The 16,150-nt window shown below is 38.9% G+C and overlaps 1 protein-coding gene across 1 annotated transcript in view; it reads left to right on the top strand.

Annotated features, from left to right (window-relative positions):
- mcu (mitochondrial calcium uniporter) overlaps positions 1-16,150 on the top strand; it is a 92,092-nt gene that overhangs the window by 58,323 nt on the left and 17,619 nt on the right. Inside the window, exon 3 of the mRNA XM_084390942.1 lies at positions 12,261-12,324. Coding sequence (XP_084247068.1) covers positions 12,261-12,324 — 64 coding nt within the window. The remainder of the gene's footprint in view (positions 1-12,260; positions 12,325-16,150) is intronic.

Below are 16,150 nucleotides of genomic sequence, written 5' to 3'. Positions count from 1 at the left end.
CATTTAATTTCAAAATGATTTGCTTTTATGGGAGTTGATACTCTTTAACCAGGGTTATTATCGTTGGCTAAAACTAAAAGTATAAAAATACATTTCCATTGCTTGAAATAAAATAAATATTAACTGAAATAAAATAAAATAATATATTTTTTAACTATTTTATTTTAACAAGTTGCCAAGGTAATAGGGGTGGGTGATATACCAGTAGACATAATTAACCAGTATAATTTTGAACTATGATCTCTATCGCGGCCAGTGTTGGGGTAACGCATTACAAGTAACTCGAGTTATGTAATCAGATTACTTTTTTAAACTAGTTAAGTAACTCATTACTTTTTCAAATAAGTAACGCAAGTTACTTTGTTTTCCCATTTATTCACTGAGGTGCAGAGGCGTTGAGTGCGCTGTGCGAACATGATGGTTATTTTAGTTCTAGACTAAAGCATGCATTTACTTTTGCATGTACTTACTATTGCACAAAAAAGATTCCGTATTCCTCAAAATAAATAAAATCAGTGACATGCAAAATCAGAATACTATGTAAACCACCAATAATTAAATGTTAAATAAAAAATAAGATTTTTAGTTTTTATTGGTGAAGTAAGTGTTAAACTTTCTTCTCAAGCATTTTATTTTTCTGCAATCCAGAATGTCAGCACAGCTGAAAGGTTTGTTTGAGCTGCGCTCTCTACTGTACACGTGTGAATTTGCATTTTCTTCAGCCTTATTATTAAAATTTTGGTGTGAAAGTCCTTTACGTTTGCCCAAAAATACAACTTTTTTGTTATTAAAAGAAAAACAAGCCCAGCCCAGGTGAGAAAAGCAACTATGTTTCTTAAAAAGTAACTAAGTAACGCAATTAGTTACTTTTTAAGGGAGTAACGCAATATTGTATTGCATTACTTTTCAAAGTAACTTTCACCAACACTGATCACGGTTACGCTCACGTGACGTTACTCTGCTGTGTGGTTACAAATGTTTCGTTTGTTTTTAAGCAGCAAAAGACAACTAATTTTGCTATTTGCACACACTGTCAGAGAGATGGCACATGAACCCGCGCGGGCTCATCGAGCGCGCGAGAAGTGAACGGAGTTATTTTTGCCGCCTAATTTTGTTTGAACGGTTAAATACACATACTTACAGTAAGTGTCAAACTGCCCATTTTAGCAAGTATCCTAGTAAACAGTCATTTGTCTGAAGTGAAACAAAATAATTTTTGTCTTAAGTGAACGTAAACAGTTGAGAAACAAAACGCATGTGTTTCCATATATTAGATTTGTGCATTTGGTCTTAAAATGACAGCAGCCTAATAAACCTGCTGCTGTCTTTGCCATTAATGTCATTACCGTCTGATGTGTACAATAGAATGAAATCGTCACAAAGAAATTTAAGCAAAATAGTGGCTTTCCCAGTGACTACAACTTGCATCTATTTCTGTGACTTTTTTTTATGAAGGGATAGCACCCAAAAATGAAAGTTCTGTCATCATTTCCTCACCCTCCTCATGTCACTCCAAACCTGTATGAAAGAAGGCATTTTGAGAAATTTATCAGTGTTTATTTTTGCCCATACAAGGGAAGTCAGTGGGCTCCAATGGTCAAAATATCGTTACGCATAAGAAAGTCATACAGGTTTGAAACAAAATGAGGGTGAGTAAATGATGACACAACTTTCATTTTTGGGTGATCTTTCCTCTTCATTGTGATGTCACTTGAGGTTTAGATTAAACTTTGTGTTCTGAGAGGTAACAGTAGAACATTTCTTCTCTGATTGAATTATTCAGTCACATTACTTTTTTGATGTACATCTAGGAATTTATTCAGTAAATGTTTCCATCGTAGTTGATGTGCAGTGAGCGAGTGGCTACGTTTTTTTTGACACATTTTGGAAATTTTATTCACATCTTGCCATTTTCATTCCACATGTTTTATTCCAAATTTTGCATGGAACCCCACTAAGTGAGGTCAGAGATATTAAGCAGGAAGTCAGAGATATTAAGCAGGAAGTGAGGTCAGAGATATTAAGCAGGAAATGTAAGAGTATGTAAGTGGGATTTGCATACTATGATAGTGCGATTGAGGGAATAGACGGGTTGTGTGAAAGATGATCAAGATATTCAAATTCATATAAGATATTTTTCCATTTGGAATAGCATGCACAAATGAATCGTTCACAGTAAGACCAGGAGCATTAAATGGTGAATTTTAATTTCCTATTGATTTCAACTTTTAAACCAAGCACTCATGACATGAGGCACTGAAAGTCTGGCACAGCTGTACATTGACCAACAATGACCAACAAATAAAAAATAGCACAGAGGGAATGCACAAATGTATTGTGTATTATTGGTCCTCTCACTTCTGCTTCTTTATTTCGGTCTCTCACATTCTCTCTCCTCCTCTATCTGCCTGAATGACATTGATTCTACGGGTGCTGTGCTATTGACTAGCCCTCTGTTGAATATTTCAGCCGCTATGTGAGCCTGCAGGGGGACGGGAGGGGGTTTTCTGGTTCTCCGTCTTCATTACACACCACACACACCACTGTGAATGCAGTGCCATTCATTTAATCCCACACAAGCTGCTCTCTTCTAATAACCAACTGACACAACGGACAGTGACTCCTTACAGTGCATGATGTGTTGTTTTTTGTGTTATTTTGCGGCATGAATCTTCTGTCTCATATTCAATTCATAATGCAAGCTGACAACTCAGAAAATATATTATTTCTTTTGCTGAGACCCTGATTCAGTGGCATGTTCGGTCATTCTCTATCCGCAAAAGACATTTAAGAGCAGCAGTGGGACCAGTTCAGAATAGGAACCGGTTCTCGATTCTTGTTCTTATGTGGTCTTGCTGCAGAGCGGTGCTTTGTGTTATTCCCTGAGCTGAAAGGAGGACCTGATTTAAAAACAGTGGTGATGGTCATTAGTGCTGACAAGTCGTAAAGAAGTGTAAGCATCTGATCACGACACTAATCTAACCATAGTTTGGGCTTCACTTCATGCTGACTAACTATTACAGGTACCGTACATTATGAGAGTACACACTGCTGTGTGTGGTATTACCTCCGTTGTTATGACAAAATCCGCACAAAGGGGGCAATATCCAAAATCCTTGTACCAATTTTTGGTAACCATGAGGAAAACAAATCATACTAAGTGATGTTTTAGAAACTGTAAAAATGCAGAAAAGGTTTCTGTGATGGTTAGGGTATAGAATATACAGTTTGTACTGTATAAAAATCATCGTCTATGGAAAAACGTCTTTGTGTCTAGTGTGAGTCAATGGGATATTATGCTGAAGTGCTTAGTGTCTGAAGCAGCAGTGTTTTTTTAGTATTTATATAAGATCATGGTATTTATATATTGAATTAGCTTGTATTCAGTTTTCATTTTAATTTAAGTTTATTCATTTTGTGCGGTTTGCTTCTTTTTACTAGATTTTATTTTTTATATTTCTATTTAGCTTTAATTTATTTTTATTTCAGTTTTAGGAATTTTAGTACTTCAAATTGGAACTTTTTTTCTGTTAGTTTCAAAGGTAAGTTTTCATCTATTTTATTTTACTTAACGAGAACAATTTTTAAGAGTTAGTTTTAGTGGACAGGGCTGCAGTGTTGTCTATATGGGTCCTCAGTTAAAGCCAATACGGTCTTGACTGACTGGTAAGGGCAGGAATGAAGTCAACATTGCTGACAGCCGACCGGCACAGTCCTGAGAAGGAAAGAGCAGCACGGAGAAGAGTTAAGGGGATCAGAGATGCACTTTATTCTGTAAACGTGGACTGTACTGCAGTGTTCAAGAATAAGGATGGCCTGGGGCCAGTGTCCGAGTTTCAGCCACATGCCCTGTTGGGTCAGTGATTTATGATAATGTACTGTACATTTCTATTCCTTGCAAAACTTGCTCCTTGCTCATAAACTTGTCTGCTAGGACAGAGGTTTGGAACAAAATGTATTTGTTGTTCAGAAAGCATGATAGTCTTAGCAGCATCAGTATAGGTCCTTTGCACACTGAGGGACCTATTTTAATGATCTGAAACGCAAGTGTCAAAGCGCAAGTAACTTTGTGGGCGGGTCTTGGCGCTGTTGCTATTATACCGGCGGGATAAATGACTCTTGCGCCTGGCGCAAATCTAAAAGGGCTTGGTCTGAAGTAGCTTCATTATTCATAGGTGTGGTTTGGGCATAACGAGAAATAAACCAATCAGAGCGACATCTCACATTCCCTTTAAGAGCAGGCGCGCTTGTTCTAAAGCGGATTCCTATTATAACGGCAGATTTGCCAGGCGCACGACAGGAGCGGTTCAAGGCCGAGGAGACCGACGTTCTCGTCAGGGACGTTGGGGATGGAGAAACACACCCAAATTAACTTCGGTTAAACAGGCGTATGATAATTTGGGTAAATGTGTAAGCTAGATGTATGCTTTTATAATAAAATGTCTATCTATCTGTCTATCTGTCTGTCTATCTATCTATCTATCTATCTATCTATCTATCTATCTATCTATCTGTCTATCTGTCTATCTATCTGTCTATCTATCTATCTAGTAATAATGTATGATTTGCAAAAATAACTGTTGCGTCTGTGTGTAGATGAGAGAATCAAAGTGTATGCGCGTTGTGCACACGCTACATTGATTAAGGCCAAGCATGCGCCCTTAAAATAGCATATGAATAACATGCGCAACGCGCCACTGACTTTAAACTGTTTTTTTTTCGGTCAGTGGCGCAATTGTTTTCTAAACCTGTAAAATAGCATGAGGGAACGTTTGCGCCGGAACACGCCGCCTCTTTGCGCTGAACCGCCCCGGGGAGCGCAAGTGTATTTCTTAGTTAACCGACGTGCAAATGTGGAGGGAAAAGTCCGCTTTGCGCGGGTGCAAAATAGGAATGATACATGCGTCGGTGTACAAAGTCAATTGCACTGGGTGCAAGATAGGGCCCTGAGTCTGAAATTCTCGTATGCGTTTTTTTCCTATTTGTCGTTCGGTAGCTCTGAATTGTCAAAACAGCTCTCAACATGCTTGTTACGAATGCGAAAAACGCAGAAAATCGAACCCGATCCGAATTTTTTTATGACTGACGAAAGTTTCGGAGGCAGTGTGTAAACGTGATTGACACAGCGTGTTTTAACATGCGAGAATTTCGGACTCCGTGTGCAAGGACCTTAAAGGGGTCATCGGATGCCTATTTTCCACAAGTTGGTATGATACTTTAGGGTCTTCATGTAAAGTTTGTAACACACTTTGGTTAAAATTCCTCAATGGTTGTGTAAAACAACACGCTTATTACCTCCTCAAAAACAGCTCTGATCACAGCGACCCGTTGCGGTGCATGTCTCATTAAATGCTAATGAGCAACTGCTCATGTTTATGAATTTACTGCTACCTTGGAGTTTCATGTATAATTATACCAACTAATTATTCCAAATTTACCTTGAAAATACTATGGAAGTCAATTGGGTCCATCAACTGTTTGGTTACCGACATTCTTCAAAATATCTTGTTTTGTGTTCATCAGAAGAGAGGTTTGGATCAACTTGAGGGCGAGTAAATAATGACAGAATTTTAATTTTTGGGTGAACTATTCGTTAAATGTTGAGTTTGGTGCCTTGTTAGTGTTTTCCTCAGTGGACTTGGTAAGATAGATCTTTACACAAGGACTGACGTTTCTGTGTCAGTGATAATTGTTTGTTAAATAGCAAGTCAATAATTGCTTCACAGCTGAGCCTCCTCTTGAATTAACAAATTAAAACCAAACTCCTACACTAACAACCCATTCTCAGTTCTTACTTTAGCAACCGACACGCAGCTCTTGGCTAGCAACAGCGACCAAAATTGAGCTACAGAAATAAAGCAAGCAACACCACAATCTATTGTAGACTCCAAGTGACAATCTCTGCTATCTCTTCAGTAAATAATTGAAGGTCAACAACTTGCCGTCGACAACTGAACTGAGCCAGACAATGACATCATTTTTTGCAAAGCTGCTTTATAGATGAAATTAACTTACTTAATAATAGATGATTTTTACAATGGAACTGAATCAACACTGAACTGACTTCAGCTGAACAACAGCCGAAATGCATTATTTTCCTGTTATCACTGTAAAGCTGCTGTGAAACTATCTGAATTGTATAAAGCGCTATATACTGTAAATAAAGGTGACTTGACTTGATTTGCTTCACTCCTGTTGGTAGTTTCCACATTGCATCGCTTCTCATTTGCACAAAGCCGAATGTTGCTCAGCTTTGTCGAACTTTGTGGCCAGTGTCGCATACGCCACCTTAATTCATTACCTCTCATTGAAAAGTTATGGCTTCTGGTCTCTGCTAATCACTGTGAACACCACTTTAGACAAAGTCTGAGGAACCACAGTGCATTTATGAGCGAGTTGAAAATGGAGAAGAGGAATTAGAGGGTATGCGTTCACTTCCTACCAGGACACGCCGCCTCAGCCAGACTGAGTGGCAACATATCCTTAAACATGACTGGATTTAATAGGGGAAACTGCGAAACTAGCTGCTTCTCCAGAAGCTCTCATTGCAGCAGCTTGGAAACATTGTTTCCTGACAGGCCCTTGTTCTCCTTGTCGCTCAGAAAGTGCAGATGCCAGTTCAATATGATTGGATCAGATGCTTTATGCTGGCTCTTGCCATTTTTATATGCATCAGACGGTGTATGAGCTGTTGTTGTGTGTGAATCCGACACTTCTCTTTGTTTGTTTTGGTAAAGCTAAAGCCTGTTGTTTTTGTCTAAAGCCCCCTGACACCTTTTCACATTTTCAGTCGTAATAATGAAAGCACACATCACCCTCTAGTGTAGAGGGATTGACTCGTTATCTCTTCATTACTAATTAATGACTTTCCTCATCTGAAATTTGCACTTAAACAGCTGTCACAGAACTGCAGTCTCTTTCCCCCCCTCAGGATCAGCCCGTTCACTTATTAAACTCCTCCAGGCCTCTGGGCTGTCTGTCAGCAGTCATTTGCCATGTCAGATCTGCTCTCATCAATGTGTGTCTGATTGGCACTGGCGTTGTATTTGGACATATCGTGGTATTTTATCGACATGTGACATTCAATCATGATGTTTGTGATGACAGTAAGGGCTTTAGATCTGGTAAACCAATGACTTCCAGTTCTCACTGCAGCAGTAAACGGTCCAAATGGACCTTCATCAGTTGCATGGTATCTCAGTGTCACTTTAGTGTTAGTGTGAATCTTTAATTAAATCAATACAAATCGATATTTTTCCCACAGATTGAATTCTAATAAATTAGCCTTCATTTGGTGGTACATTGTTAGAGGCTCATGAATAATTAATTTGTATTGATTCCCACCAAACTCTGCCCCTGATTCCAAACAGCTTCAAACTGTGGGGGGTTTTGTTGTTCTTGTGTTTTTTCATTTTTTTTTTTCATATCTATTTAAAAAAAATAAAAATTTGTCACACAGTATAGAGAGATTTTAATTAATTGGCCTGTACATAATATGACAGATTGAAAACCTTGGCTAAAAGACTAAAAATTATTTCCTGACTAATTAGGGTGTTCAAACTTGGCATGTTTGGTTGGATTGAAACGAACCCTGGTGAGATTGCTCTGTTAGTGCAGTTTATTTGAATAAGTTTGAAAGCTGCCATCTGAACCCTGGTCCCTGGAGACCGCTGAAAAGATGGGTCTTGATCCACTTCCAAACAAACTCTGGTGTAGTTTGAATGAAATATGAATGCAACACGGACCAAAGACATGTAAACGAACCGGAAACGTGAAGTGATGTCACAAGTTGCGACCCTAAAAAGGACAGAATGCTCAACCCTAACCCTAACCTGCTTTTTCTCGTCATAGTCGCGATGTTGCTCATAAAACATAAAAACCGTGTCTCCTCGCATCTTTGTTTGTGTGTGTGACAGAGGGATTCCTGCCACTGTTTTGACTACTTTACACATTTTATAAGCTCTCAGCTGGTCAAAATACCATCATACGTAGGCTACGCACACACAACGAGTGCATTTATCCCAGCACACAGCATTCCGTCTCGAAATATACGTCATAAAAGCCGACAAATCAGGTTGTGAACATATCCCTATAACTTTAGGATCGGTGTTAAAATGCCAATGTGAACGATAAGCGGACCAGGACTAAATTATTATTTTTTTGCCCAGACCAAACGAACCAAGAGACCCGAACTACAAATGTGAACACCCTTAATATCTTGATAACCTTTTAAGGTAACCATAATGATGCTAGGGTTGTCATGATACTTGAATAATTTAACAATAACAGTTTAGTTAACTCAAAAATATAAAGTGTAATTTATGTAGTCTACATGACTTGTTTGCTATATTCCAAATCTTCTGAAGCCACAACGAAGAGATTGAAAAAGTAAGGGTTGTTACTTACTAATCTTCTGGTTTTTGACTGTTAACAGCATCATTAGGTCAGAACTCAAGAATCAGATGTGTCCAAAAGCACCATTCAGGCAGATTGTGTATACTATGGACTAGATTCATGATACTTTTTAATCACACATTGAACATGCTTTTGGTAATATCCCATTCACTTCCGTTGTACTGAAAAGAGTGACCAGGATATTCTTTACAAATTCATCTTTTGTGTTCCACTGAAGAAAAAGAAATTCATGTAGGTTTGGAAAAATGAGGAGTAAATAATGCCAAGATCTTCATTGTGAACTCTTTCTTTTAAAGCTGTGGTTTTGAACATGACAACCTAACAAGTGGTCCACCATATCTAAATCTGTTAGTCCAGCTGATCATCATCATCAAACCAGCTTGGACTTTCATACTTGCCCTTGAAATTTCAGGAATGTTTGAATATTGTTTGTGTGTATATATATATACACCAACTGGCAGCTGGGCTACAGTGCAATAATTATCCTTTCACAGATCTGGATCATACGGTTGCACCAGCCGTTCATAAGTTCTTAAATAAATTGGAACATGAAGTTCACACTAGAGGCTTAGGGCCAGATACTGCAAATTAGTGTGAGAACGCAATTCCCAAAAAGCGCAGATGGGAGTAGAAAGTTCTGTGCCTGATCTACTGACGACACGCAAATGAAAGAACACAGTGCCAGGATCATTTCCATTATGACCAACGCAATCTACCAAGAGCAGCACAAAATTAACGTCTGGTTTAAGACTCAGTTAAATAATGACTCAAATACCAGTGAATTGACTAGCGTAAATCTTAGTAAATCACCTTGCATGATTCATTTAAATACTCTCCTCTCATAAATTTTGTGTCTGAAAGGAAAACTCCTACAAATGCCTATGCAATAAGGCCGGCTGCAAAAATAACTGTCCACGCCATTTCAGCGCTATTTTTTCATTGTGTGTCTTTAGTAAATCCTGAGAGAAGTTTTTTAATGCCAAAAGAGGGTTTGGCGCTGGCTCAAGTTGTTATTAAATCTGGCCCTTAGTAACTACTAGCTAGTTTGTAACTAACTCTGTACTTTATTCTGTAGCACCATTTACTCTTAAGGCAGAACATAACTAGTAGCTCATAAGCACTCCATAAAGTAATGTCTATAACATGACATTTGCCATGGGTTATCCAGTAGCTGCCTTCAAATACTTGAGCAGCATTGTGTTAAAATGCTGTGAATGTCAGTTTATCAGTGATTCTAACTTCTTTTGCCTCACTTAACTAACGGTACTAATGCTTCCATTCAAATACAATAAAGCATGAATGACATACAGCAATTGGTAAATAACATTCAGAAACTGTATTCAAAATTAATAAGGCCCAATTAATTATTACTGAAACAAGAAAAAACATGATTTTTTTGTGTTTTTGTTTTGTTTCTTCAAAACAATGACAAGAAATGACATAATATTCTCCGTCTTAAAATGTGAATGAGTGTAAATGTCTGTCAGGTAAAAACAAGGGTTTACTGATGCATTTCAGTCAATCTGCTGTTTTATTCCAACCGTTACTCCTGGTCAGAAGTTTATGTATTTATTTAGTTTATATGTAAACTAAAATTACATTTCAACTAAGATTAAGGGTGCAACGCAAAAATATTTAATATTGCGTAAGGTGTAACTTAGTGCCCCTTTACATCAAAACTAGGCTTAGGTGTAACTTACAAACAGCTGGTTCAACTGGCACCTGGTCCCTTGTGTTTTGCATCTAAGCGTGTAGGTCATGGTACAGTGACAGTAGAGTGAGTCTTTTGCTTACAGTAGGAGCAAGTAAACAGTCGCTTTTAGCCAAAGTGAATCTAATAAAGGGACAATCCACCTAGAGCAACCAAGAGCTCAAGGGCACAGTGCTGATAGTAATTGACTTGTTCCACACTTGTTCCCTGTTTGAACAAGCAACCATCCCATTACAAACCCTGAGGTTTGACTACTGCACCCCAAGTGACTCAACGCGAGTAAATCCGCTGTGCGTATAAACGCTGTCAGGTTAGTGGGGCTCTGTGTGTGGGAGGAGAGTCCGTGTGTAGATGCGTGATGCGTGGGCGGAACTGTCGAGAGCTCTATTTCAGGAAGACATGGAGCGGCTTGCGAAACACGCTGACAGAAGAGTATGGATCAGACCAGTTCACCTCAACACTAGTCGGACACCAGGTGCACACCAAAACAACCAAACTGCTCATCTCCGGACATTCTACACCCAAACACACTGCTGCTGTTAACTCCGCAAACTGTGTGTTTGCTCATAATGCCGTGTGTGGCAAAGGTCCCTTGAAATTCACATGATCTCAATATAGAATCCCCATTCAATTTGGCCACAACCCACCCTCTCTCTCTCTCTGCTCTCTTTCTCTCTATATTTGTCTCGCTCGTTGTGGTAATTGTGCTCTCCAGAGGCACAGTGGAAAATGTGATGCATTTTCCCTGGATTCAAAGCATGTGGTTCCCTTCTGGCTGCCTTTCACTTCAGAAACGCCCAACTGCTGGTTTGAGACAGAGGGTGTTCCGTCAGACTTTACTGTCCATTACCCTCACTTGCTTACTTTTTTCTGTGTTCTGGTATTTATGTTGTTGTTGCATCAAATGCAAGCAGCATTTTCAAAGTTCATATACCTTAAGGGTTAGTTAACCCAAAAATGAAAACTCTGTCATTAATTACTCTTTCCAAGCCCGTAAGACATTTGTTTATCTTTGGAACATAAATGAAGATCTTTTTAATTAAATCGGAGAGCTTTTTGTCCCTACGCAACTACCACTTACTCTATTTCGCTCTCTAAATTTCGCTGAGCAATGATAAATGTGACTGCACCTTTAATGGGATAGGGCATAAAGGCATCATTTATCATCCTTCATGTTGCACTTTCTTTAGTTGAGCATAAATGGAAAAATAAACTTTGCAGAACATTCTGGCCATTCTTTTCAATACAATCAAACAGGAATTGTTCGGACCAGTTTGGTGGACTGGATCAGTTGATTCATTGAATAGATCTGACTCAGGTTGTCAAAATTAACTGTGAATAATGACTGGCTTCAGTCAGTTTCTCACACAAAGCTATCATATGAAGACTTGGATATATAGTGCAAAATGTCATTTCGGCCACTTGTATGATACTTTTATAGATACTTATATTTTTTTCACTTTGGAGAATGGCAACCCCTGTTCCCTTCCACTCCCATTATACTGGAAAGAGTGATCTGAATATTGCATTAAAAAATTTAAGTCATATTAAAGTCTGTGTTTGGAATGACATTAAAGAGTAAACAATAACCAAATTTCCATTTTGGGTGAACTATTCCCTGAACCCTGTTGTTGTTTCATTTATCCAGCAGTATGGACCTCAGACAGTTTTGTTCTTTATCGAACCTGTTCTTTGTCAGTCTTAAAAATAAGAACTCAAAATGGCTTCACATTTTCCATGATTCAGTGGTTCCTGCCGCCTCAGTGTTTGTGTGTATCCTTTGTGTACATGTTCAATACCAGTGTGTTCCTCAGTGCCAACTCGCATCACATTTCCAAGACAAAACATTTCCATTTATCCCCTAAAGGATTGTTTTAGATCAGACACACACTGTTACGCATACAGCAACTACTCAAAATGAAAAAAGCCCATCTGTGATCTCAGCACCGTCATATCTCACACTCTGCAGTCAGACAAGCCTGGACGAATGGGGAATGTCTACGATCATTTAAACAGAGTAGATTGTGCACACAGTTTAGTAAGAATGTTTGTGTAGCTGTACTGCTTACTAAGATTCAACAACAAATGACCTCCTTTTCTCTCTCTCTCTCTCTCTTTCTCTCTCTTGTTGTAGGGCTGGAAGGATTCCCCCTCATGGCAGGGTCAAAGACTACTGTGTTCATCCTCTTCTACAGAAGGTGAGTGTTCATTCATGTTCATGTTTATTTAAAAACATGGAAATACATGTGGGTTTTTGCATCACTGAGATTTTCACTTAGGTTTACAAACTAGTGCTCTGCTGTAACCGCCTACTTATGGGTCTCCGAAGCATGTTTTCCATCGGTTTTCTCTTAAGACATTTCAGAAAATTGTTTAATAAAGAGTTCAAAGCCTTGAACCAAACCAACCAACCAGCTAGCTCTGAGAACTTACCGTATACTCAACAAATAATAATTGAAATTAAGTAAATATTTGAACATCTGGGAGAAAAGACAAAGAGTAACTAACTTAATGTAACATACTTAATTGTATCAATTGCAAGTGTAATCAAATTAAATTGAGTCTAAGTTTTTATTTCTACTACTGTCTTTTATGCTCTACATATCCCAAAATGCCTTACTAACTAGTTAGCTAGCTAGCTAATGTTATGCCTGGTTCAGACTACACGATATCAGTCAATTTTCTTGGCGTCGGGACGCAAGAATCGATCTGTCATCTCGTGTAGCGTGTCGGTGGACAACAGCAATGTCACGACAGAAAGACTAGCATGTTTAATTTTTTTTTCGGTCCTGCACAGTGGGTTCCATCACATCTGTGAAGTTGAACAATAGGAGCACAGAAGCTCTTCTGTACACACCTTTCAAATATTGTGAAACGAAAGAGACGTTGTTATTGGTTGCTATTAAGTGGAATTATGCAATTATGCCTTTATGATGTTTCCTCGAGTGGAAACATCACACAACAGAGTGAAAAAAGATAAATTCTGGCGAACAATAGCGGAGGTGCTTCAGCAACCTGGGGAAAACTGGATTTAGCATTAAGATAACACGCCGCTCATCGCGCATATCGTTAAAGATGAAAAGTGATGATTAGTCGGGAAACAGCGTGTAGTCTGACATGTTTAAGAGTCAATCGCATAATCTGACTCAGTGACTAGCATTACAGACAAAAATATTGTGTAGTCTGAACCTGGCATTGATCGACTCTACTGTAGAGTCTGAAGCAATTCCCATTTCTACATAGGATCTGCAGGCCTGTATCAGAGCCCTGCAATGACAGTCCCGACAGATGAACCGCTAGTAGTTGATGTTACGGGTGGAAACATTTTTACGTTGTCATTTGCGGTTCGGGTCGGAAAGAAAATAGGCACGGGCGGACCCTGTATAGTTGAATAAAGGATGCTATGCAATGCTAGCATTGTTCTGATCATTTACTGTCCCTGCGTCCCAATGTCCATACTATCCATCATAAATAGTATGTGAGATTAGAATAAGTGTATCCCAAAGCATAGTATGCTGAAAAGAGTATGTCAAAAGTCCCCAGATGGTCTACTATTTCCGGTGGATTTTCGAAGTGTGGATGCGTGCGCACAACCCATTGTGCTTTGGAGGACGATTCTGTTCAGAACTACAAAAACAAGTAAAAAGTGTTTAAAAAAAACTTCAAAACATGGCGGATATGCACGACCGACGGTGAGGTTTGAGTGACTAATAATCAAAGTTTAACCTGATAAAAAATAATTTATTTAATGTTATCTGTGTTATATTTCATCCGCAATAACAATGTGGACTTTTACAATGATCTGTTTGGCCATTAACTTTTAAACACATCATTATGCTTTAATATTAAAGAGAGTTCTCAAATGAAATGCGGAGGATTTTAACTGTGATTTTGAACTGTCTTTTTAATCTTGTCTTTTTTCTTCACAAAAAGAGTACATACCTTTAGGCCGTAGTATAAGTAGGTGAATTGGGACACCACATGTTTTATACACCCGTCTCTGCAAACGTTTTCCAGACAGGTTTTATCAGAATGTAATGTAGGAAATTTGCTTTTACATGCACCCAAATCACCCAGATTATTAAATCAGGCCAGGCCAAACCGTTTTTGTCGCTTAACTCGTGCCGATCCGACCTAGCGTGTATGGATATGGTTTTATTCTCCACTGTGGGGAAAATCTACAAATGTGTCAGTCATTGCTTCCGTAACGCAAGAGTTTACAGATGGTATGAGATGTAAAAAGCGACCACGTTATAGAGGATGATCAGATGTTTCTTTTAATTTTATTATTAACTTGCGTTATCTCCGCTCAAATAGCACGCTTAGCCAATGTACAGAGAAACTGGCAGCCAGGCAACAGACAAGTGACCAATCCTGAGTGGCGATGTCACTATGCACGCGGGTATGGCTAACCGTGCTAAGGAGTCCAGGCCGAGAACGGTTGATAATAACCAAACCAAGCTCAAAAGAAATGGAACCATTTACAGTTCTCGGAACCGTTCAGCCCGACGATGGAAAAGAGGCTATTGATCGAATCCATAATCAGATTGATGGCTCAATCAGACTGAAAGCCTTCAGGTAAACACCTCAATCAATCCAACTGAGGTCAATCCAAATAAAATTTCGATCGGATTGAAATGGGTGTTGGAGACCTGAAATAATCTGATCAACAGGAAATAAATCAAGCTTGTAAATGCTTGAATTTGACTTTTCTCAATCAGATTCAAAAATACCTTGCACACTTATGAACATGCATATGTTTATTTACGTCTTGCGTCTTACAAAATGGCCAGTGGAGGAGACTGAATATTTACTGTTTGCTAAAAAAGCTCTTCTGACATAAATGTCAGCTTTCTTTTTAGAAAAGGCTGAAACTGCATTTATGCTTACGGTAGCTCCGGTGACATTATCACGGGTTGCCTTCTCTGATTCTGTACGCCAGTGGTTCTCAATTCCAGTCCTCGGGACCCGCTGCTCTGCACATTTTGTATGTCTCCCATATTTAATACACCTGAACCAGATCATCAGCTCATTAGGAGAGACTCCATGAACTGAACTGAGTGTGTCAGATAAGAGAGACATACAAAATGTGCAGAGCAACGGGTCCCGAGGACTGGAATTGAGAACCGCTGCTGTACGCCATGACTGGAATACATGTAATGCACAAGTAAATAATACATGAATCGGATTGCAAAAGTTTAGGGTGTTCATATAACCAAAACTTTCAGAATCTGAAATCGGATTAGATTCATTCATTTAAAATTACTGCATGTAAACAGGATTTTATTTGCTTAACTTTTTATGTCATCTTTCTGGATGACATATACCCACATCTCAGCAATAGATTTGACATTTTCACAAGTTTCTAATTTTGGAAATGTGACTTCACTTGGCATTCTCTTGCATTTTCCAAAAAGGACGTCTGACTTTCGGAGTTAGAATGGAATGCAAGTTTTGGCTAGTTCAGTTAACCCCATGCTGTTAAATGCCATAACTTAGCCGTTGTTCACCATTTATGAGCATTCAAAAATAGATATGTATTATGATTACTGTCATTAAGATGAATGAGAAAGCTAATAAATAGCTCTCTCTACCTCCTTGAACTCAGCACGGCTCCAAGGCAGTGTTCGTAGTGCTTTGTGGGTAATGTAGTTCTGTTGCCACAAGTACAATGCTTTAGAGTTGATCTGACTGGATGTGTGAAGGGGGTCAGTCTGCATGAAGAGAGCAATGAATCTCTGTGGCACTTAGATATATTATACCCAGCAGGTCGGGAGAGGTGAACACATCGAGAGGAGTATGAATGCGGCCTGTTAAATCTGTGCACTGAAGAGAGAATGATTTACCTCACAACGGATTTTAATAACAGTTGGATCATGACACGCTGCATCAGAGCTGCTGATTCAAAGCCTTAATGCTGTCTGGGATCTTCTGTACTTCAGCTGGCTCACTAAAGACTCAATACACATAAATCCTGACCAGTGTTGAAGAAGATAACTGTAACTCGCCCCCAGGCAACAAAAT

Source organism: Rutilus rutilus, assembly GCF_951802725.1.
Source record: "Rutilus rutilus genome assembly, chromosome: 20".
Classification (NCBI taxonomy): Eukaryota; Metazoa; Chordata; class Actinopteri; order Cypriniformes; family Leuciscidae; genus Rutilus; species Rutilus rutilus.
This window is presented reverse-complemented; position numbering and strand designations above follow the sequence as displayed.